The sequence below is a fragment of the Triticum aestivum genome, chromosome 7B (genome assembly GCF_018294505.1).
Source record: "Triticum aestivum cultivar Chinese Spring chromosome 7B, IWGSC CS RefSeq v2.1, whole genome shotgun sequence".
Lineage (NCBI taxonomy): Eukaryota > Viridiplantae > Streptophyta > Magnoliopsida > Poales > Poaceae > Triticum > Triticum aestivum.
Window position 1 is genome coordinate 572,160,547 of NC_057813.1, and position 24,985 is coordinate 572,185,531.

General features: G+C 48.5%; 2 protein-coding genes across 2 annotated transcripts; both read right to left on the reverse strand.

Annotated features, from left to right (window-relative positions):
* Nucleotides 1–13,886: 13,886 nt before the first annotated feature.
* LOC123159998 (uncharacterized) lies at nt 13,887–19,094 on the reverse strand. The gene is made up of 3 exons (XM_044577803.1): nt 18,321–19,094; nt 14,584–15,586; nt 13,887–14,476 (listed from the first exon to the last, which is right to left on the reverse strand). Exons 1-2 carry the CDS (start codon nt 18,948–18,950, stop codon nt 14,951–14,953), a joined length of 1,266 nt encoding a protein of 421 aa, XP_044433738.1. The 5' UTR covers nt 18,951–19,094; the 3' UTR covers nt 13,887–14,476; nt 14,584–14,950.
* Nucleotides 19,095–20,809: 1,715 nt separating this feature from the next.
* LOC123159081 (uncharacterized) lies at nt 20,810–24,781 on the reverse strand. The gene is made up of 5 exons (XM_044576884.1): nt 24,492–24,781; nt 22,794–23,376; nt 22,189–22,242; nt 21,912–22,066; nt 20,810–21,431 (listed from the first exon to the last, which is right to left on the reverse strand). The coding sequence occupies exons 1-5, from the start codon at nt 24,766–24,768 to the stop codon at nt 21,115–21,117; spliced, it is 1,386 nt and encodes a 461-aa protein (XP_044432819.1). The 5' UTR covers nt 24,769–24,781; the 3' UTR covers nt 20,810–21,114.
* Nucleotides 24,782–24,985: the final 204 nt, after the last annotated feature.

Consider the following 24,985-nt stretch of genomic DNA (forward strand, 5'->3'; position numbering starts at 1 on the left):
GCACCAAAAAGACCAGTTCAGCTCCTTATATTTCCTAATGGGCATAACATGACCGGATCACCACCTCCTCCAACAACACATCAGGGTGTTCAGTCTCATCTGCTGTTATTGGACAATACTCAAAGTTTGATACTCTGAGGCTTACGAATCAAGGAAGAAAGGAGATTCAGAGAAAAAGAGTCAATGCCAACTTACCAACCATGTGATGAACTTCTCATGGTAGTAAGATAAAGTACTACTCTTCCGAATTATTATGTGGGTAACCTCATTCCAAATAAATAATTTGGTAATCTTTGAAATCATCTGTCCATAGCCTGAATTTGTTGTCATCCACCAGATTCTACACAGGAAGAGAGTAAATTGTTAGGGAGACAGGTTAGTGGCCACCCAAAAATCCTATACTTACGGGCAAGACCTACGGGAGCCCACTTACGGACTCCTCCCTGCACTAACCACTCCCCCCTTATTTTCAGGGCCTGGGTCACACCCTCTCGAGATTTCCAATCAAGATTCAACGCATCAGTGTGTAACTTAATTCCATAGAAATATGCGCGTAAGTGTAGCATCTCTCCCACTTTACCCTAGACCTTGAAGATGTTGTTTCACCAACTAACGGTTGATTCCTGGCAGCATTTCATTGGGACTCTGCACCAAATTTTGCATGACTAAAGAAAATCACTTCCTATCCCAAAATTGACTAAAAATCTCAAATGTATTTCAGTAAGACAAGAACCTGAAGTCCAAAATTAATTTATCCTCAGACTAACCATTTCTAATTTATTTCTGCACTGAAAATCATAACTCGACCAGAAAACAAATTAATTTATCCAAGATTCTGGGGCAACATGAACATTACAATTCGTGGATAAATTGACAGGTTCGTAGCATAGCAACAGAATTCCAACAATGTGCATGTACCACTCCAATTTGTTCATACAAATTGTCAAACATCGGAATCATCAAGAAATATGTTATGATGCTCACCTCCAGATTTCCTTAAACATTTTCATTTGTACTGATATGAGAAGCATGCATGTGACCAAACAGATCATGTGTCCCCAGAAATGTGTTTGCAAATGAACCAACAAAATCTGAACTGCCAAATTATCTGGAGTGGTGCATAGGAGCACATTATATCAAATCTTCGTAGAATATGGACAACATGTGCCACGAGAACCAAAAATAGAAAGAAAATGTCTGTCCTTTCATTGATATAGAAATTGTATTCAGGAAAAGATGATAGGGGGGAAATCCATTCACTGCTTGTTTGTGTTCATTGATATAGAAATTGTGCAAGCATTTTGAAATTCAGTAATAAGACTTGGGCAGGAGAGCACTGACCGGCAGTATGCTAGTGTCAGAGAGCTCTGAGTCGCCGCGCTGCGCGCTCACGCACGACCTTGTTCGTCAGTGGCCGCCTCGCATGCGCCCACATTCCCGGTGGCGGCTGTGGCAGCTCCCGCACGCCTCTAAATTTGTCGAGATGAGGCGGGCAGGCGGCGAGGGCCTTGATGCTGTCATCAATGCACTTGATAATGTGAATGGTAGGAGTACATGGACATGCGACGCATGTACTTCCAGAAACCACTCACCTTACTGAAAAACTATGGATTATGGCATTACGAGATCCTCCTGAGAAACAGGCACCAATATTTCAGCAAAACACCTGTTCCATTATGTTATCATCTGACATTCGGGATGTCATTCTTCAGTTATTTTCGCAGATTTTCACATGGGGCTGCATTCCCATTATCAGGCAGGTCATTGAATGGAGAACACTCCTCTAAAACCATAGGGCGAAGTGAAGAATTCAGTACAAGCATATAACTGAAGATAAAAACTTGATCACAACGATCATGATTTTGACGGGCAGGTATGGAGGGTCGGCGGCGACGTGAGCTGAAATGTGTGGACCGGACGTGAGCGGGCGGCGCCTGGGCGCAGGAGCCGGCGTCCAGCGGCGGAGGAGCGCGTAGGAGCCGTTGTGAGTGTGACGCCCCCGATTCAATCGTACACTAATCATACACGCAAACGTGTACGATCAAGATCAGGGACTCACGGGAAGATATCACAACACAACTCTAAAACATAAATAAGTCATACAAGCATCATAATACAAGCCAGGGGCCTCGAGGGCTCGAATACAAGTGCTCGATCATAGACGAGTCAGCGGAAGCAACAATATCTGAGTACAGACATAAGTTAAACAAGTTGCCATAAGATGGCTAGCACAAACTGGGATACAGATCGAAAGAGGCGCAGGCCTCCTGCCTGGGATCCTCCTAACTACTCTTGGTCGTCGTCAGCGGTCTGCACGTAGTAGTAGGCACCTCGAGTGTAGTAGGAATCATCGTCGACGGTGGCGTCTGGCTCCAGGGCTCCAGCATCTGGTTGCGACAACCAGGTAGAAGGAAAGGGGAAAAGAGGGAGAAAAGCAACCGTGAGTACTCATCCAAAGTACTCGCAAGCAAGGAGCTACACTACATATGCATGGGTATATGTGTAAGGAGGCCATATCAGTGGACTGAACTATAGAATGCCAGAATAAGAGGGGGATAGCTAATCCTGTCGAAGACTATGCTTCTGGCAGCCTCCGTCTTGCAGCATGTAGAAGAGAGTTGATTGAAGTCCTCCAAGTAGCATCTCCAAGTAGCATCTCCAGTCGCATCTCCAGTCGCATCGCATAGCATAATCCTACCCGGCGATCCTCTCCTCGTCGCCCTGTAGAAAAGCGATCACCGGGTTGTCTGTGGAACTTGGAAGGGTGTGTTTTATTAAGTATCAGGTTCTAGTTGTCATAAGGTCAAGGTACAACTCCAAGTCGTCATGTTACCGAAGATCATGGCTATTCGAATAGATTAACTTCCCTGCAGGGGTGCACCAACTTACCCAGCACGCTTGATCCCATTTGGCCGGACACACTTTCCTGGGTCATGCCCGGCCGCGGAAGATCAACACGTCGCAGCCCCACCTAGGCACAACAGAGAGGCCAGCACGCCGGTCTAAACCTAAGCGCGCAGGGGTCTGGGCCCATCGCCCTGAGCACACCTGCACGTTGCGTGGGCGGCCGAAAGCAGACCTAGCCTAGTGGCGTTCCAGTCCAATTCGGCGCGCGCCGCTCCGTCGCTGACGTCTGAAGTGCTTCGGCTGATACCACGACGTCTGGATACCCATAACTACTCCCGCGTAGATGGTTAGTGCGTATAAGCTCGTAGCCAACTCAGATCAAATACCAAGATCTCGTTAAGCGTGTTAAGTATCCGCGAACGCCGAACAGGGCCAGGCCCACCTCTCTCCTAGGCGGTCTCAACCTGCCCTGTCGCTCCGCCTCAAAGATCCACTCGCGGGTGCTCCACCAGCCGACCCGACTTTAGTCTCCACATGTATCATGTATAAAGTATAGTATATACCCGTGATCACCTCCCGAGTGATCACGGCCCGATAGTATAGCACGGCAGACGGACAAGAATGTAGGGCCACAGATGGAATACTAGCACCCTATACTAAGCATATAGGATTGCAGGTAAAGGTAACAACAGTGGTAACAAGGACAGGCTATGCATCAGGATAGGTATAACAGAAAGCAGTAACATGCTACACTACTCTAATGCAAGCAGTATAGAGAAGAATAGGCGATATCTGGTGATCAAGGGGGGGGGGCTTGCCTGGTTGCTCTGGCAAGAGAGAGGGGTCGTCAACACCGTAGTCGATCACAGGGGGTACCGGCAGCGGCCTCGGGGTCTACCGGAAAAAGTAACGGAGGAGGAACATAATAAATAACAGAGCAATCAAAGCATAACATGACAAATGCGGTGCTAGAGGTGATCTAACGCAGGGATAGGTGATACCGGTGAAGGGGGAAAACATCCGGGAAAATATCCCCGGTGTTTCGTGTTTTCGGGCAGAGGAGCCGGAGGGAGAAAGTTGCGAGTTCGATAGGTTAGGGGGGTGTGGCGAACGAACGGACTGCGTATCCGAATTCGTCTCGTCGTTCTGAGTAACTTTCATGTTGAAAATATTTTAATCCGAGTTACGGATTAAAAGTTATGATTTTCTAAAGATTTTATTAATTTCTAGAATTTAATTAATTATTTAATTAATTTGAAAAATAGATTAATGACATCAGCATGATGTCATGCTGACATCAGCAGTCAACAGAGTTGACTGGTCAACCTGACCAGTGGGTCCCACTGGTCAGTGACACATTTTAGTTAACCGATTAATTAAACTAACCATAATTAATTAGGGGGGTGGGCCCCACTGTCATTGTTTGATTAATTAACTAATAGTTAATTAGGTTAATCTAATTGTGATTAATTAGCTTAATTAATTCTTTAACTAATTAATTAATTTAATTATTATTTATTTATTTATTTATTTTTATTATTATTATTTTTAATCTTTTTTTTATTAAAACTTTCTGGGGGGTGTGGGCCCCCACTGCCATCGGCCCACAGGGGCATAACGGGCGCGCAGGCTTTCGGGGGCGGGCGTGCGTCCGAGCGGGCACAACGGGCGTCGAGCGCCGTGTGCAGGGGGGTGCGGGCGCAACCCCGAGGGCGCGCGGCGCACGCCGGCGCCGGCGGCCAGGCCAAGGGAGGCGGCGGAGGGACGACGGCTAACGCAGGGCGGAGGGGTCGGAGCTGGGGTGGCCGGCGCGTGACCGGGAGGGAGCGGGGCCGTCGCGGGGAGGCAGGAAGAGGCGGGCGCGTGCTCGCGCACGATGGCGCGTCGCGCGGGGCGAGTGCGGTGGCCGGACGCGCGAGGGGCGCACGACGCGCGCCGTCGGGCGTGGCGACCGCTGTGCGGGGCCGCGGCTGGGTGCGGACGGCGTCGGCGACAGAGGGAAAGGGGGGAGAGGAGGGAGCTCACGGGGGAGAAAGTAGGGTCAGGGCAGCGGGGTGGCGAGGAGGTCGTCGGGGACGACGTGCGGCGGGGAAGCAGGCCGGCGGGGGAGGGGCTCCGGTGAGGCGGCGTTCTCCGGGCGCGGGGCGGCGAGGTCATGGCGGCGATGGGCGACGGGATCAGGGGGGTTTTCCCCGATCCAGATCCAGCCGAGGGAGGGGGAGGAGGCCGGGAGGTGCTGCGCCGGCGAGGTGGTGGCGAGACGAGGACGAGCGGCATCGGGGCGCCGGGGTCGAGCTCCCGATCCAGTACGGGTCAAGGGGGCAGGCGCCGTGCGGGAGGAGACGGAAGGCGGGCTGGCGTGGTGGCTCCGGCGACGGGAGGCCTTCGGCCGGCGGCAGACAAGGCGGGCCGTCGGGGGCGACGCGGTAGGCGCGGCGGGGTTGAGCCCCTCCCCGATCCAGATGGGATCGAGAGGAGAGGGGGAGAGACGGGGGTGAGTGGGGGCGAGTGGGTGGTGTCGGGGCTAGGGTTCGGTGGGGAGTGGGGGTTAAGGGGCCATGGGGTGGGCCGGCCGGTTGGGCCGTGGGGCGGCCTGGTGGCCAGCTGGGCCACGAGGCCCAGCGGGGGGGGGGGTCTGTTGTTTCTTCTTTTTTTTAGCTTTGTTTTTTTAACTTTTTATTATTTTCCTTTTTTCCTTTTTGTTACTATTTATGTTAGTTTTATAAATTATAAAATTAGTTCCTAAAATTGTATTACTACTTATTCTAATGCCACAATAACTTGGGCGCCCAAACAATTTAGTTTAACATTTTATATATTATAAAACGAATTTAATTACTGGTTTTAGCTACTGTTTATTTATTTTAGAGCATTTAGCTATTTTATAAAAGTGTGGTTTCTCCACCATAATTACCTATGCAATATTTGGTTCACTCTGAACATTTTAGTTTTAATATTTGAAAACTTTTATTGTTTGCTTGATTTTGAATTTGAATTTGAATTGATTTCGAACTAACGTGAGAGTAGCAACAGTAATTGAAGTGACGTGGCACCATTAGCAGAGAATTACTGTAGCTTAATTATCCGGGCGTCACAGTGAGGCACGCTGCCGGGGGAGCGGGGGCGGCTGGGCGCGGCGTTGCCTCTGCCGGAGGAACGACGGCGGTCGCGCGCGGGCTCTGCCAGAGGAGCGGGGGTGGCCGGGTGCGGCTCTCTGCCGGAGGAGGGACTGCAGAGTGCGATGCATTTTTCTCCCGCTGAAAAACAAATAGAAGAATGGATTGAGAGGGAAAGAGACGCCATGGTGGCTAGGTACTGATGGATGGAGCAGCCTGTTCCATAGGAGATATGGCCGGACGAGGGCGGACGTGGCAGCAGAGAGTTCACCGACGGCAGGGAAGAGACCGGTGTTCCACATTGGGCAGCGCGCCACGGTTTCGGGTGCGGCCACGTTCGCCGGTGGCCGCCTCGCGTGGGCAAGTCCCACACGGTGGCGACGGCGGAGGAGGATGGAGGCTCGGCCGTGGAGCGGCGGCGAAGGAGGGCGTGGATGGGCAGGCGGCGGCGGCGGATGCCCGGCCGTGCTCTGGTCGTTGGGAGGAGGAGGTGCGGGGCGTGGGGAATCGTGGTGCGGGGCGTGCGTGCGCAGCGGGGGTTTTTGTTCGAACGTGTGGGCAGGGTTAAGATTCGAGGATTAGTGACTTGATGCGTGGCTTGTTGTGTTAAACACAAAAGGATTATAGGCCATTAGATATTGTAGATGGACGGATATAATTGTTTGGATCTGCCCCTCTCTTGCTTTTATAGTGGTAGTAGATTCTTTCCAAAGATCGTGATGCCCGTGTATTTTTTCTTTTTCTTGTTTATTCTCTGTTTCTCTTTTGTTTCCTTTTTCTTTTGCAAATGCGCGAACATTTCTTATTTTTATTTTTATGAATCAATGAACTCTTTTTAAATTTTGTGAGCTTTTTTGAGAATTGATGAACTTTTTCAAAATGGATGAACTTTTTCCAATTTTAATGAATTTTTTTCAAATCAGTGAACTTTTTTCAAAATCCAGTGAACTACTTTTTCAAAATGGATGAACTTTTTCAATTTTAATGAACTTTTTTTTTAAATCCGTGAACTTTTTCAAAACCCAGTGAACTACTTTTCCAAAATGGATGAACTTTTTTCAATTTTAATGAACTTTTTTTCAAATACGTGAACTTTTTTTTAGAATCAATGATTTTTTTGCAAATCCGTGAACTTTTTTCAAAACCCAGTGAACTACTTTTGAATTCGTGATTTTTTTTCATTCAAATTGGATGAACTTTTTTCATAACCTCGTGAACTATTTTCAAATTCGAGATTTTCTAAATTCAGAATAGATGAAAGTTTTTTCAAGTCAATTAACTTGTACTGAAGAAGAGGTTAAGTAGACTATACACAAGAAAGTCAAGAGTGGTCCAGTGGTTAGGACTCTGTGCTGTTGACTTTAGCGGTTGGAGTTCGAGTCCTGATTCTCCTGATTTATTCTGTAATTTTTTCATCGCGTTGGATTTTTCAGCAGATTTCTGGCCGGCCCGCTACGTCGCGCCTGCGAGCGCCAGCAGCGCTAACGGGCGCTTGAAGCGCTGAGTAGGAGCTCCCCGAAGGAATAGCGCGAGTGAGTGTCAAAACAGAGGAACGAAAAGTACGGAAAAGATTTGGGATATGAACGTTCGGACTGTGGGAAAACTAAGCAAAGGAAATAAATAGAGGCGTGTGATGGACTACAAAACTGGGACCCATCAGTGCAAATAAACTAGAGACTTTGGGCCTGTTTGGGACCGCTCCGCTTCACCAAAATCAGTTTCGCTTCACTAAATCCACTTTGGAGCAGTTTCATCCAGAAGTTATAGCACTATCCAAAAAAATGTTTGGCTTCCTTCTAGCTCCAGCTTCAAGAATGAAAAATTTGGTGGAAAGAATCTATTTGATTGATTGAGGTGGGAGAAACGAAGGGGTATCCACTTACTGGTGGCAGTGGTGGGTAATTTTCACCCAACTCCAACTTCTAGAGTTTTTTGAAGCACCCCCTAAGGAGCTTCATAAAAAATGAGAAGTTCTACCATAAATTCTAGTTTTTTTGTGGAGCGGCATATCGTGGAGCTATCCTGTTTGGCTCGTGTTTTCTGAAGCGGAGCTGAACTTTAAGGAGCAGAGTAGTCCCAAACAGACTCTTTATTCCACGCATGTGGCAGACGTGGGTCCAGAGATAAAGTCTACAGAGGCAAGACCATGGTCTGAGCTGACGTTTCCTACGTTTCGCCTCGGACTTCCGCCCAAAAAAAGAGCTCGCCGTGATGTTTTCTTTTCTGTGAAAGTAGAGGCAATAGAAACTTTCCGCCGGAAACTCAGCGCTGCATTCCCTTGTACCGAACGCTAGTTCTAATAACTTTCCTCTGTTTTCAGTTCCTGCAATTTTCCAGCAAAAATCCTTCATCCCGAACAGGGCCCTTACTGATGAACATATTCGTGATGCTCTCTGCTTGGTCATGTTGTCTTTCGTTAACACAACTTCCATACACATATACCACACCAAATTTATTTATTTCGGCATCAAACCACTTCGTACGTCTGCCTCCCGGGTCACCGCCGCACACCAAAGACCTCGTCAATGCAGTCAATCCCCTCGCCGCCATCAGAGGAGGCCCTCCAGTGGCAGACAGCGGCCGCGGGGCGTCCTTTTCCTCTTCTCATGCATCTTCTTCCCCACCTCCAACCCCAGTCTTAAATCACCGTCATGGCCGCCACCTTTCCCTTGCCTTCCCGATCCACAATGTTGTCGGGGCCTCAATGTTGCCTCAGGTGCGGCGCCATCACCGCCAAGGGCAGCGGGCCTGAGCGAGGTTCATGGGAAGATTCAACCACACAATACAGCGACACAATTGGGTACGTCCGGTAAGCGATTACCAGGGTGCCGTGGTTGATGCTCTTGGCGGTTGTGGTCTTTTTTTAGAAAAGGAGGATCACCCCCTGCCTCTGCATCTGGGAGATGCATACGGTCACTTTATTGATTATTCTTGAGGACCTTACAAAGTATTACAATAATATGCATGAATCCGCCATCTTGGCAACATATGCCACTACTCATATTCATATGATGAAGGGGTGCTACCTGGGCCAAATACCCGGACCACTCACCTAAGCCTATCATCAAAAGCCAGAAGCCCCGACCGAGCCACATACCGGGTCTGGGGCATAAACTGGCCTGATGCATTCACATGTGTCGTCGCCGCCATCTTCCACAGGTCCGTCTTTCGGAGCAGATATTGAGGCTTCTACCTTGTCAGGCCACTCTGCCATCGACGCCACCATGACGCCAGACAACTGCCTCCTCCTGCGTGAGTCCATCACCGCGCATCGGGCGCCGAGTCTCCACTTTACCATGCCGCCGAGATCCACCGTCATCAATGTGTAGGATGAAGCATCGCTCCACCAAAAAAGCCGCCCACTGGTCCCTCGATCCCGTGTAAGCCTCCAAGAATGATGCCCCCAAGGAGGAAGCGACACCAACGCGTCGCCGTCATCCGATCTACTGATCTAGGGTTTCCCCTGGAGGTAGCGGATAGAGGTCTGGAGCTTCTCCACGGTGATGCCTTCAAGAAGTTAATGACACAAAAGGGTGCCGCCAACGCCGGTCTCGGCATCAAGCCGAGTACGAGGTTTTCACCCGGATCCGCACGAAGAACCTCCATCAAGCATCGTATGCACGGGTCGCCGCCGATCTAAGACACCGCACATCGAGCAGGCTGCACCGGCCAGATCAGATCTGTCCGGAGGGCACACCACGCATGGTGCCGACCCGACCACCAGGCCCTCCATGCCGCCACCACCGATCCGAGGTCAGATGGTCTGTCGCCGCCGCCGGACGCCGCCAAGGCCGCTGCCCGAAGCAGGGCCGGCTGCCGCACCCGCCACCATCGCCACCCTAGGCTGAGGCAACCGCCGCCGCTGGAAGGCAGCCCACCGTGCCACCAAGGCCAGATCAGCCGTGCCACCCACGCCGCGGGGCTCCGCACCGCCCCCATGACGTAGGAGAGAGGGAAGGCCCCCGCCACTGTCGTCAGCCCCTGGGCTATAGGTCGGCAGCGTCCTTCGGCGGCGGCGAAGGGAGGGACGGAAGGACTGGGAGCCCCCGACGGCTAGGGTTTGCAATCCCGCCCGAGTCGCCCGAGCGGGGGCGACGCGCGGGGTGGGGGGTCTAGATCTCTCCTCTTGGCGGTTGTGGTTGAAGAGATCGACAAGGCTCGGAGGAGAAAGAACCCCAACGGAGGGGCAGAAGGTGACGCTTCACTGCTAGTTCCGCGAACGCGGTTTCATTTGCATATATCTACGTCAAAATTACTCAAAAGCGTGTGTGTGACGACCATAAGCTAGACAATCGGTGTATTGCAGCAGTGTTCTTGGCAAGTGGGGACAGCAACACATGGAGATTTTGTTTTACGTGGTGTTCTTTTGGGTACCAAGTCTTGATTTCTGATGTGAAAACTCACATTTGACTTTTATTGATTGTACCTGGCAATGGCTGATCTCTATTGATTTCCTTGCTCAAGGCATTGTTTGAAGATTAATCGGACTTTCTCGGGGTGAAAACCCATTATCTGACCTTGATGGTTGATCGTGCGACGACGGCTAAGGTTCCTCAAACTGGTCTTCGATTCCCTGCACACCTTAATAATTGAAGAGACAGTGATAATGGATAGGAATGACGAAGTGAGTATTCCAGCTTCGGAACCAAATAGTTCTTACATTGGTCCTCGACTACTTTACCTGTTAGCAGAAAATTGCACTCTTATGGAAGTCGATCTTTAGGCCAAACTCAGGTATGGTGCGGCGACAGCAGCCTCCCATCGAACCTCTCCCGACGAAATCGGAACGAGCCGTCAGACGCCCCCGGCGTCCCCCTGCCTCTCTTACCCTAAACGCATGACGCGCCCCTGTGTGTGCATTGTGTCCGTCGTGCATGAGAAAATAACAAACTTATAGAAAAATGTAAGTGGCCTCGGGAAAAGACCCGAATGCCAACGGATCTTGGGTTGCCACACAGCGGCTCACGTCGGAGCTTCCAAGCCCGCCTACCAACATATTCCTACCCTGCCGAGCGGTTCGGCCACACCAACCGGGTATGCCCTCCGTGGGCCCTATTCAACTCATCAGGCGCGCGGTCGGTGTGTCATCATGGGGCCAATGAAGCAACCCCAAAATACATAGCACAGTGCAAATGGTACTGACAGCGAGTCCCACATGTGAGACAGCTCCGCGGGAGCAACGCAAGCCCGGCTGGCACGAGCCACCGCCCTCCCGTGCCCGGGTGGGGCCGAGAAAGCAGCCCAAGACAAAACCGCACGAGGCGACGGTGCTGACAGCCGGGCCACGCGCGCATGAACCGGTTTTCACACGCCATGCAAGCACTCGGCTAGCGCGCCTGTCGCGACCGACCCAGCCCGGTGAAGGGCGATGATGTTGTCAGGTGAGTCCGGCTGGCTCGTCGTGCGCAAGGTAGCTCACGGGAGCACCTGACTTCGCCCAATGGTGCTGGCCCTGGCACGCACTCGCAGTTCACCCATGATGGACTACAGAAGCGGGCCACTCGGGCGCGCGCTGTCCAGGCAGATCGGATGGCATGGAGAGTCCACGAGAGGCCCTCGCGGCACACTACCACGGAACGGACGACACAGAGGCTCATCGCCCTCAAAGAGCCCTAGGAGGCAGGGTATCCAGCATCCTTTATAGGAGTAATAGGCAAGACATAAGAACGTAACTTTAAAACTTTCATCATAAAGAGAGGTGATTTACTAGCATGGAGATGTCTATAACCACAAAGTATAGTCTTTTGGCCTCCTAAGGGCATCCCTAGCAGATCCCTTACAAGTTATATATGAGGAGAAAAAGATTTAGGGTTTAAGGGGTATCTAGCAAATCCCTTATATGCATTTTCCCCTAAAAATGACTTGCTTCCCCCAAACCTCTTCCCACTCGCTCATTTTTATTTCAGTTGCGGGCGTTCTCAGGAAAGTCACGCCCACTCTCGCTCGCCCGCAGCTTCACTGCCCTACCCTGACGTCATTGCCTCGCCACTTCCCGCACCAACCTCAATGACCAGCAGATTGGGTAACCCTTCCCTCGTCGCACCCCTGGGCAACCTCACCGGCGCTGAAGACCCACTGCCGACCGTGAATTTGGCGGCACAAGAAAAAAACCTCATCAACGGTGGTTCGTCGGCGGCAGTTTTCACCACTCAAGCCATCGCGACCAGCGCACCGCCCTTGCAGACGCTGATCGGCAAACGGGGCCGCGCGTCGTCGGCCGAGGCGGCCGACATCATGACAAAGACGACAAAGAAGAAGAAGGTTGCTGCCTCTCCGTTGCTTCCCCTTCAACCTCGTGCGACGTCAACGACTACTACGCGACATCCTGTGGCTCTGCCGCTACCCCTTCACCTCTTGCGCCCGAGGAACCCCCGGATTTAGACGAGTTCATGAACAAGGACGACATGCGTGAGGATATGCCTGCATAGTTTTTTTTCGTTTTTTGGTTTGCAATTTCTTAGGAAAATGATGGATGATTTAGTATTGATTGCTAGGTTGTTTCTTTGCTTTTGCTTTTGTAATGAGCAATTGAATGATGTTTTTGTCGCTTTCGTGGAATAATTTAATGTAAGACACTCATTCAGCTTCATCGGCATTTCCATGTCAATACCATATCCGAACAAGAAATGTCGAGGTGGTGTAGGAGGTCGAGGAGGTGGAGGAGAGTCAAGTTAACAAGAAGAGGAGTAGGTCGTGCAACTACAAGATTGAGGAAGATAGATGTTGTACGTGAAGGTTGGCTCGCCATCTCTCTTGATGCCATGGTCGGTGTCGACCGCACAAAGGAGAAATGTTGGCAAAGGATCGAGGATACTACAATAACAATGTGGCCATTCCCTCCAACCACACAGTCGGGTCTCTCACACATGGTTGGACTTTGACCCAAGACCAATGCAACCAATGGGCATGATGTGTTGCACAGGTCAACCTCATGCCGCCAAGTGGAGTTCTCATCAACGAGTATGAGCCTGTCATGTAATATTTTTACAAATAAAGGAACAAGAAAAACGGCTCCAAACCGTTTACTTTGCACCATTGCTACTCGGAGATTGATGTATATGAGAAGTGGGCAAGAAGAAACTTTGAAACCACACCAAAGAGGCAAAGTCTCAACACCAATGTTGATGATGATGACTTGGTAGAGAACCCATCCACTCCTCATGTGTGTCGGGATGGATCAAAATATGCAAGGCATGCCAAGAATAATGATGGTGTTGGAGCATACGAATAAGAGTTGTTTAAAAATGGTGAAGGTGAAAAGGGCATTGACGACCGTACGGAAGGAGGAGAAGATGACTAGTTTCTATGAGATGAAGTTGATGGAGGAGAAGTGGAAGGCAAAGGCAACGGTTGAGGATAGAAAGGTGCTAGCGGGGAAGAAAAACTTGAACTTGAGGAGGAAAAACTTTAATTGAAGGCCGAGGAAAAAGTATTGAGATTGAGGAGCAAAAGTTTGCCATGGCGGCCAAGGAGCAAAGGAACTAGAGGGTGGCCGATGACGTGCTATCATATGGATGGATCCTAGCAAAATGCACGAGAAGGCAAGAAAATATTGGGACTTCACTCGTGGGACATCTTGACTAAGATGTGTGGTGGCGGCAGCAATGATGATGGCGGTAGTTTTCTAGAATGAAATCGATGAACATTATGTATGCTTGTAGCAGAATTAGGATGCGGTGCATTAGAATGTCTATGTACCCCCTCCGTACCAAAATAAGTAAGACACTTATTTTGGGAAGGTGGGGGTATGTGTTGGTGTGATGAATTTGTTTCAATTGTTTGAGCAAACGTTTGGACAAATCAGCAAAATAATTTTTTTTAATATAGAATCTGAGCAAACGTCATGTTCTTACTAAAATTTAGAGAAATGAGATATGGAGAAGGTTTTGGACATTCAGGATAGTGGATCTAGTAGAGATGCCCTACAAACATTCATGCTTTCCCCAAAAAAAGTCATTGCGGAATTGTTTGTCTAGCTCTGCCACTGCCGGCGAGCACCCTCCCCCTTCCTCCTCTAACGGTCCAGCCGTCAGCCCTGCTAATAATATGAAGAAATGAACTAATACATGCTCCCATATGATCCATTTTTCAAAAAAAAAAAAGTACAAGAAAAACGTACGTAGCAGCACCAGAAGTTACACTCGGCAGACTAGGTCCCAGCCTCCCAGGTAACTAAGGACGTATTAGTTCTAGGTGATTCCCTTTTATCCTCGGCCTTTGGCTACAACACTTGTGACACTTTCTTTTGCTGTAATCAGTGAATGTGAATGCAGCGCTGACTGCTTGTTACACTTGACTGCATTCCCTGCAACGCACTCCACCAGTTGGCAGAAACATTTGTACAGAAGCATTGCACCGAAGCATTCAATTTGACTCATGCTCATCTGGCCGAAGGATGAACGAATACTCAGAGACGGGGCTTCATCACTACCCAGGCAGCCGAACACCACATGTGAAATACTTCGCCCTCGCAAGGCCTGATGTTATCGTGACGATTGTGTACGTAGCTGAACCTGCAGTGACAATATAGCTGTAAGAATTTTTTCTAATCCTCGGCACCAAAGAATTAACAATAAGAAAATGAAAGAATAAAGAACAGACTGATGGAGTACATACGTACCGAGAGCAGTCGGCGTCCGCTACCATTGGAGCAGTGAAGACTCTACTGTCGTCTGTTTGATTAGGAAGAACAATGCCAGTCCTCCCGGGCACAATGAAGATGTCTGTCCCGGTCATTCTGGTCTCTGGAAACGCGGGTGGATCACCAGGGACAACTCTGTAAATGCCAGCCAAATTTGGTAAAACTCCTCCACTTTTTACTATGTAAAGATTGCCAAGATTTTCAATCAGAGAAAAGCTGTTTCCAATTGGTTCCACAGCACCCTCCCACTCTATGAGATGTACTCCCTCCGTTCTAAATTACTTGTCTTGGATTTGTCTAGATACGGATGTATGTAGACTTATTTTAGTGCTAGATACATCCGTATCTAGACAAATCTAAGACAACTAATTCGGAACGGAGGGAGTAGTAGACCATCTTCCTCCTGCGTCACCGAGCAGAGACATCCATTGTTGGATAACCAAAACAAAGCATTTTGGTGGATGATGAGGCTGTGTATGCCTAAATGTCCGCATACTACAGCATTCTGCTGCCAAACACCATCCATTCTTCTTAGCCAAAATTCAGTGACGATATCTGCTTCTCCACCACCTTCATCTGCATTATCATCAGCATCTACTTCAGCAAATATCCTTTGCCTAGCGAGCACTACAGTAAGATCTGAACCAGGGGTTCCATTGAAATAACCCTGTTCAATTTCCATCCCCACATGGAAGTTCAGTAAACGCTTCTCTGACTTCACTTCCCACAGCGAAACATAAGTGCCTTCTTTGAGCAGAAAAAAATATCCATTTGAATATAGCACATCTGCGGTGCCAACTGGCAAACTACTAGTGAATGCTTTCATCGTGTATGGAGAAAATAGAATGCTTCTCGGAAGTTCCAGATTAGTGATGATTAGAACTGGCCCTGAAATTTCTTCTTCATCTGGTTTTTCAGGGGGCAGCACAGCAAGGGAGGCCGGCAGCAAAGCCATCGAATTCATCCGATGTGTGAGTAACGGCTGGCATTCAAAATAGAAGTAACTGGTTATTGTATTGTACCTTACGCGTTAAATAGGGATACAAGTTTACAAATGCATCTGTTGAATATAAAAGAAGCATTCATTTAAAAGAATTTGGATCAGTACACTAGCACATTGACCTTGTAGTTTAATTGTGGCAATACAAATAGCTAACCATCAAGTTTAATTAACCTTTTAGTTTAATCACTTGCAATGTACATCTAGAGAACAAACTACCAAGATAAGCCCACTAAAGTAATCTTAGTTGCATCCACTTCTACATGAATATTTAACTGATGAAAGCATTGCATAAGCAGTTCACTGGTACAGAGTTGACAAAAATAACAAGGTACATACTCTCTCCTTTCCAAATTGTTTAAACTTCTACCTTTGCCCTAGGCCAAAATATTCGAATTTGCCCTCATCGAATATATAAAGTACAAAAAATGTGTTTTATATTGATAATACTTCCTACTTGGTCAAAATTTAAAAGGTTCACTTAGAACAAAGCTAAATCTTCAAATAATTTGGAACATACACGTAGTTGCTTACGACATTCGGCTTTGTCTCCTACCTCCTTCTTCCTCACGGTACGCGGTCCCCGTTTGTCTACCGCCACAGCGTCTCCTACCTCCTCCTATATGTCGATGATATCGTGTTCACTGCCTCCTCCAGCAGTTCATTCGGCGCATCAGCGACAGGCTACACTAGACGCTAAGAAAGTGCTTCCAGCGACAGGCTACACTACACTATACTCCCTCCGTCCCAAAATTCTTGTCTTAGATTTGTCTACATACGGATGTACCTAATACTAAAACATGACTTGATACATCCGTATTTGGACAAATTTAAGACAAGAATTGACACAAATAGGTAAACATTTTTGCACAAGCTTTTAATAACTCAGTTTAATCGGCCGCGATGTACAAGTTATTGAGACAAGTCCATAAACAGTACTCCCTCCGTCCGGAAATACGTCATTGAAATGGATGTATCTAGATGTATTTTAGTTGTAGATACATCTATTTTCATTCATTTTGATGACAAGTATTTCCGGACGGAGGGAGTAATACTTAGTTGCACTACATAAATATCTAGCTGATCAAAGAATTGCATAAGCGTATCATGGATACGGGTTAACAAAAATAGCCAGGTACATATTCTCTCCATTTCAAATTGTATGATAAATCTAACGAAATTAATTTCATGTTGTACATGTTGATATATTTTTCTGTAGACTTGATCAAACTGAATAAGATTAACTTAGGACAAAGCTAAAAGTTCAAATAATTTGCAAGAAACTCGGAGTTGCTCACGACACTCGGCTTCATCCCCTACCCTTCTTCCTCCCGACACTCGGCTTCATCCCCTACTGTCCTTCATCTCGACATCTGTTGGACCACTGGCTGGCTACAGTGCCTACCTCAGCGACTCTTGTCTCCTGGTCGCCGGAGCGGCAACCCATCGTGTCCCAGTCTAGCGCAAAGCATGTGCACTGTGCCATGGCTAATGCCGCAGACTAGTGCACTTGGCTCCGGTATCTGCAATGCTGATAGCGACGCGGTCGTCTACTGCAACTAGTTGCGTGTCTCTCCACCAAACTTGTGCACTACAGTCGCAACAAATGTGGAGCTCAACATCCACTTCATATGTGAGAAGGCTGCCATCGGTATTGCCTAGCTATTCTGTAAACTTGCGACGCAAAAATGGCTAAACGAAGCCATTCGATTGATCAGTAAACAAGTGAGGCCGGCAGCATAGCCATCGTATTCATCCTATGTGTGAGTAACGGCTGGCATTCAAAATTGGAGTAACTTGTTATTGTATTGTAACTTACGCATTAAATAGGTATACAAGTTTACAAATGGATCTGTTCAATATAAAAGAAGCATTCATTTAACAGAATTCGGATCAGTACACTAACACATTGACCTTGTAGTTTATTTGTGGCAATACAAATAGCTAACCATCAAGTTTAATTAATCTTTTAGTTTTATCACTTGCAATGTACATCTAGAGAACAAACTACCAAGACAAGCCCACTAAAATCATCATCTAACTGATCAAACCATTGCATAAGCAGTTCATGGGTACAGAGTTAACAAAAATATCAAGGTACATACTCTCTCCTTACCAAATTGTTTAAACTTCTACCTTTGCCCTAGGTCAAAATATTCGAATTTGCCCTCATCGAATATATAAAGTAAGAAAAATGTGCTTTATGTTGATATACTTTCTACTTGGTCAAAATTTAAAAGTTTCAGTTAGAACAAAGCTAAAACTTCAAATAATTTGGAACTACACGTAGTTGCTTACGACATTCGGCTTTGTCTCCTACGTCCTCCTTCCTCACGGTACGCACTCCCCGTTCATCTACCGCCACGGCGTCTCCTACCTCCTCCTATATGTCGATGGTATCGTGTTCACTGCTTCCTCCAGCAGCTCATTCAGCACATCAGCGACAGGCTACACTACACGCTAAATTGACATGAAAGATTTGGGCGACCTGAGCTTCTTCCTTGGCATATATGTTCCTTGGCATGTACGTAAGTTCCACCTCTGGCTACCATGCCTACCTCGGCGACTTGGTCGCCGAACCGGCAACCCTCCCGGTCCAGCACAATGGATGTGCACTGTGCAGTGCAGTGGCTAAGGCCGTAGCCGAGTGCAAAGCTAAAATGGCTAAACATAGAAATCATTCAATCCATGAGTGAATTAATTCAAGCCGACTTACCGAGCACGAGAACGTGAACGGCAGCGGCGGAGGGAGCCCCACTCCCAATCCCATGTGCGAGGGGCCTGGAGCTTGGCGTGCGGAAGCAGGGGAGAACGCGCAGCGCCGTGAGGTTTCCTCAACGCCGACGCCGAGACGGCGACGGCAGCGGCGGGGCCCCAGCACGGTGGGTGCCGCGGAAGCAAGGTGGGCGGAGAAGAGGTTCTCGATCCATCGAGGCGGAGAAGAGCGCGCCGCGCGGAGAGCCTCCTGCGCGGGGGATGCGGAAGTAGGGGAGCGCGCCACGCGCTGCGGAGACTGAGGCGACGAGGGAGGCGGGCGGGCTTCAAGGAAGTCAAGCCGGTCGAGCAACTCCGGGGCTGCGCAGGCGGGGGGGAGCGGCCCGATCCCCCGAGGCACAGACGGCGGCGGCGAAGCGTGCGCCGCGCGGCGGAGGTGGAGGCGGTGAAGAAGGGCGTCCCGAAGGTCGGAGACGGGGGACGCGGCGGGGGAGAGGGCGCGGCGCCGGGCAGATCTGGGCGAGGGAGGAAGCTCGTCCCGGCGCAGTCGAGGCCCGCGGTGGCGGAGGCGGAGGCTGGCCTCCCGCGCGGCGGCGACGGAGCCGCACGCGGACGCCGGGCGGCCCATCATCCCCGCGCGGGTGAGCTCGGCCCTTCGATTTCGTGGGATGGGGGGGAATTCGTGGGATGGAGGGCGATTTCGTGACCAAACCCTAACCCGTCAGGAAGAATGGGTCGAAGCTGCGGGGATTAGAGGTGCGAGGATGGAGCTGGGAAGCGGGGATGCGGAAGAAAAGAGAGGGAAGCCCGAAATCATCCTTCAAATCTCAAATGAGTTGTCGCTGCGGGTGGACCCCTAGCCGCATATCTCTCTCTCCTGTGGGACCCACCCAGCAACGGGCACCAGATTGTTCAGCCCTACTTGCACCAAACACAAACTGTATTTTTCAGAGAAAATAATTATAAATTGCACAGTTTTACTTTTATTCTTTGAGATCTAGACTAGAAACTCAGTTAACTGTTTTAGTCGTGGGTGGTGTTTAAAACCGTTGGATTTTGATTCAATGGTAAATCCATCTTTTATTTTATTTTTTGCTTTCTCTCACCATCATAGCTTGCCTCCGCAGCACACGGCATCTGCCTCATTATCTGGTAAAATATCTCGGAAGCAAAAGTAAGAAGAGTGATGATATAGGGAAACCATGTGCGGTGGCTTGTTGTGTGGTTTACAGTCTCATGGTTCGTTTTCTTGGTTTTTGTTATCATCGTGCATTTGGTGGTGTCTGATGTTGTTGTCGAGGTGTTTTTGATGGGCGTCAGTGACGGAGGCAGGATTGCCTATAATTTGATCTCAGGGAGGGCCGGCTTAAAGAAAAATGAAAAAATATTCACTGTTCACATGCATAATACAAAGGAAAGTGTGATCATGGGGAGGGCCTTGGCCCCTGCTGGCCACCCCCTGCCTCCGCCACTGATGGGCGTAACTTTTGTCCATGTGTTAGTGTTTTGCAGTTGTAGCTTGTTGGGAGGGTTTGATGGTTTGCATGTGCGGGCTGAAGAGTAGTCCGCATGTGGTCAATTTTGCATTGTTTTCGCATTGTTTTTCATCAACTCTTTTCTCTTAGTTAATCGATGAAGCAAATATTTTGCCTCTAAGTTGAAAACAAAGAGACACTGGTACCCATGAACACAATATTATTTCGATATTGCTCCATTTTCTTGGTCAACACCTCCTCTCCCATAACCCTTAACTTCTCCTGCTAAATGGCTGCCTTGCGCTCCTCAACCATGTGTCAGGTGCCCTTTCTTGTTTTCTCTTTTTTTCTGAAAAGGAGGCGTACCTCCGGCCTCTGCATCTCTTGATGCACACAGCCATTTATTAAAATAAAATTTCCCGAAGGTTCGAACAAGAAGTCTCAAAAAGAAACAAAAATCTTAATAAACAAAGAAAAGCCACAAGCGGCCAAAAATAAAAGCCACAATCGGCGCCAGAAAGAATAGGAGACTAAACGCCTATCCTATTATTGGACCGTCATCCAAACCGATTATATGTATCCCGTGCAACCATCTCCCATCGGCTGCACCCAATATCCATATGCTCCATGTGGTCCGCACGGCTGAGTAATGACCACGTACGGATCCAAGTAGACACTCTGAAGATGACCTGCAAAAAGTTGGTGATGGTTTGTCTGTTAAAGGCAACGTCATTGTTTCCTCTTAGCCTCCATTTCCTTCCTTGTTGTGATCATCTTGTAGCATCTCCTTGTACAGAAATCATCTTCTCCTTTTCTTTAGTCTCCTCTTCTCTTGCTTCCTCCCCGGAGTCCTCATCTGCATTCGCGCCCCGGATCTTGGAGTGGAACTCCCCCCTCCCCTCACCGTCATCTTCATCGCCAACATATTGTACATCTTCAAACTTGGGAGATGAGAAATGACTTGACTCCCAGGTTAAGATAACGAAGGGAACACATAATTAGGGCCTGCTCCAACTTTACTCAGTCAAGACACACGTAATCCCACCATACCATACCATACCATACGAGCATACATATATATGCAGTACAAGCAACACGTCCTAACAAGTCTCAAACCAGCTACCGAACCTATATCTGGGGGATACTACGGCCTACGCCATTGCCTTGGGCATCATATTCACAACACCAAAACTCGATGCTTCGGGCATCCGATCTGATCTGATCAACCGCGTCCATCGTCGCCTCCTCGATTCGATGTTCGTCGAGGGCAAAATGAAACCAAACCCACAGGAAGACCCGGAGGAAGCTGCGCTTCCGGGCTCACAACAGCACGTGCTCGACGTCGCTGGGAAACCGCTGAGGCTGGCCGCGGCGTGGCCAGCTGGGTGGAGACGGTGGACGGATCGACGCCGAAGCTTGCTGCATGGTTCTCTTCTTGGGCTCTTCAGACGACGCCGCTCTCTTCTTGCGCCCGCTCCATGACGGCATCGCTTGATTCAGATTTCTCCTGTTGGTGTGCATGGGTGGTGCTTCAAACACCTCAGGTTCGCCGTCGAGGTCGACGGGGTTTGAAGCTGAAGCCCCCATCTGAAGCTGCTCTCTGCGGGTAGGAGGCGCTGCCCAGCACAGTGGGTTCACTGAAACAAAGAATAGACACACATACAGAGTTATGTCAGGAAACAGCAATGGCATGATTGGGAAAAGAATATGTATGCATCACATTGCCAAGTCAGTAAAAAACATTATAGATGGTACGAAGACCAAGAATGATGAATGTAGAACATACTCCCTCCGTAAAGAAATATAAGAGCGTTTAGATCACTAAATCACTATAGTGATCTAAACGCTCTTATATTTCTTTACGGAGGGTGTAATAGGTAGTGCAACTCATGCACTCGTTCATTGCTCCATGCTCATTTAACAATTTTCCTTGGAGGATGAATGTTAGTAACACACATGTTTCCAAAAGGCATTTGCCACGGTTACCATTTCCACAATCATACTTGATTTGAAGCATGCACTATCTGGAAGCTCAGGGGATTGATAAGAAAATATTTCTGAAAATGTATAGCAGAAAGGGCTAACAGTACAGCAAATCTTAGTCTGAATTCACACACCTTCAACTGGCTCAAGAATGTCCGGCAATTCACGAGTTGTTGCTGAATATTTACGCTTCCTGACATAATCTTCTTGCAGAGGCTTTGGGGTAGCAAACGAGAACTGGCCTAAATAAACCCCTTGTCGAACGTAGAATGGATTCTCTGCCAAGTACCTGAAACATCAAAACGACGATTGTATCGTTTCTGGGAAGAACTTGGCTATGTAGTGCTAGATCAATCGGGTGCCATAAGTAACAAACGCTAGGTGAAACAGAATATGAATTCATCAGCACACCTCTCAATTTCAACCATTGACCTCAACGTTGTCCCAGCTGGAGAAGTGTAATACCTGAGAGAAGCAAAATAACTCAAATATTGTTATGATCAAGTATGTTGCATGTTGGAATACCATAAGCAAACAACTTTGGAGAACATATTTCATGATTACTAGAGATTTAAATTGGCATCAGCAAAACTGATAAACATATAAATGGTTGCTCAACAGCAGACAGGGTTATCCTCCTTTTCAGAAAGAAAAAAATGGCTGTTCAAACTGACATATTATAAGAAGCAAATGTTTTATTCTATTAAGAAGCATGAAGTATTCCTTAAAACGAGGCATGGAGTACAGAAACTGTGTAGTTTCATGAATCATAGTTAACAGGGATAAACCACAAAGGGCATGCTAGTCCTTTACCAGTTGTAACTAAGCAAAGAGACTGATCAAGAACCAGATAAAGCATTCCATGAGTGATACGGTGCAAAAGCTATTAAGTACAGTGGAAGGACTAGTTTCTCAAGAAAATACAGTTGAGGGACTGAACATGGAAATGACCAAAAGACTTAATAATAACAAATCACAGGTATTAGTGCAAATGCAGGAAAAGGAACAGGGCATACACATCTGCAAACTTGCTGCAACCCTCCCCCCTGATTCTGACCTCCCTATTCCAGCCAACAGGAGTCTGGGCAATGTTTGGCTTGTCAATTGCCCACACCCTACTTCCATCTTGTGACATATCTTCTGGATCATCACATGATAAAACACGGTTCCATTCACGAGCCCTTGCACACACAAAAAGTTCCTCGGAAATAGTCTCACGCAGCTCTTCATATTTCTCCTTTGTTGGAACGACCCTCCATTTGAAGCACTGGGCGCACTGTACAGTATAGTGCCCAATAGATGGTAAAACTCTGGAGTGTCCACCATACTTTGTCTTCGGGGGTATTTGCTGCAGTGGAGTAGAGTCATATATGGGCTCGGCTACTTGGAATTCCCTTTGCTGGCGACGTGTGGTCTGCGGATCATAGAGGACAAGCTGCTTTGATGCGTCTTCTTCAATTGAGTAATCCTTGTCAGTATAGTCATCATCATCATCACTGTCACTAGTAATAAGCCTCTTTCTTGAACGCTTGCGAGGATGAACCATCCCTTTCTCAGGGTTATGACCTCGAAAGTTCCTCATGAGATAACTCTCTTGTCCTGTAACAATGGCCAAAAGGTTCAATAAACAAAAGCATGGTTTCAGTACATTTATCACACATTGTTCCAGGTAAAAAAACATGCTGCACAATCAATTATATCATATCGCAGTTGCAAGAAATCAGTACATTTTACGACTCCATTATTTACCGCCGCCGAAAACATAAGACAGAAACACAACCAACTCTATCATATTAAATACACCTGTAAGGCTGCACTAACTACAATTATGCCTTTGGTAGGACTACAGTTACCTCATAATCATCGCTGCACTCAATAAGTGAATTCGACAAAATTAGAATGACTCTATTATCCGAAGACTATCTGTAAGATGCAGTTATGCAGTGGCATGCAAGATATTGCACATTTATATTGACGGAGAACACCACATTACACTAAAAAAAATTGAGGCACAGTACCAGGCGAAGCAAATGTAGTACCAAAACCCAATGAGTTCCCTGGATGCTCTTCATAGGTTACACAAAACAAAACATGTCATTACCATCACACACCAAAGCCATGCATCAGTTGGTCAGCCACACATGCTCGCATACAACCAAACCAAACAAGACGACCCTGATCCAGTACGAGGCCGCAGTACAAGTTAGAAGAAGATAAATCCGCTCTAAATCGTCACTGCAAAGGAGCATCCCAAAATCGACGAGCCAGGGCGGGGACAAGATGGGACAAAGTAACGAACGGACAACGCAGCGAGGGCACCACCACCAAATGGACCTACCACAGAATGTCGGAGACAAATTAAAGCTAGCAGGAGGCGGTAACTCGCGCCGGAACAAGAAGGATCTCCCCTGACAGTGACAAGGGCGGACCTTTGCGAACCTAAAACCCCACCCACCCACCCACAAACCCCGCCGGGCGACACGGAAAAGCAGGGTTCGAGCCTTGGGGCGAAGCGAATCGGCCGAAGATACCACGGCGATCCTCGCACGAACCGCGGCGGCGAGCCGAGACCGTCCCTGGCATACCCTACACGCCGGCGAGGAATCGAGTGCATGCCGCCGTCCGGCCAGCCGCGCCGGACTCTCCGACTAGCACGCGCGGTCACGGAGAGAGAGAGAGAAAGAGAGGAAGGGTAGGGGTAGGCGCCGACGTACGCTGGGTCGGCGGGGGAATGCGGCGGGCCGGCGGCCGGGGAATCCGAGGCGGAGGGAGCGAGGAGGCGGCGGAGTTGCCGGCTCGTGAGGAGCGGGAGGAGCGGGTGCGCTTTCTGTTGTTGCGGTCTTCTTTCTCTCTCCACTGCCACTCTGCAGGGATGAAGGAAGGGAGGAAGGCAGCACGCAAACTCTCTCGTCTCCGCGCGATGAAAAAGGCGAGTGGGTGGGGACTGCGGCGAGGCGTCTTCAATGCGGACCGGGCTGCGGAGTAGTTCATCAATGCGCTACAGTGCGGCCGTCAAGGAGTGTGCGTGCCACCGTGTGGGGCGTGGAGTTAATTGCACAGAAGTACCACAATTCGGGCATCACATGCAGATTGGTATCACGATTGCTAATTTTTGCGTGTCAGCACCAACATTCGTCCAAATTTTTGCAAATCAGGCTAAAACGCGTATTTATACGTATTGACAGTGTATCTGACAGTTGGGGCCCGT

Excerpts from the sequence above, each read along its gene's own strand:
- LOC123159998 (XM_044577803.1), bottom strand. The coding sequence starts at position 18,950 with ATGATGGGCCGCCCGGCGTCCGCGTGCGGCTCCGTCGCCGCCGCGCGG. Across the intron at positions 15,587-18,320 it reads CGTTCACGTTCTCGTGCTCG|CCGTTACTCACACATCGGAT; the intron begins GTAAGTCGGCTT and ends TTTGAATGCCAG.
- LOC123159081 (XM_044576884.1), bottom strand. The coding sequence starts at position 24,768 with ATGAACTACTCCGCAGCCCGGTCCGCATTGAAGACGCCTCGCCGCAGT. Across the intron at positions 22,243-22,793 it reads TGCAGCAAGTTTGCAGATGT|GTATTACACTTCTCCAGCTG; the intron begins GTATGCCCTGTT and ends TGCTTCTCTCAG. Across the intron at positions 22,067-22,188 it reads TCAATGGTTGAAATTGAGAG|GTACTTGGCAGAGAATCCAT; the intron begins GTGTGCTGATGA and ends TTGATGTTTCAG.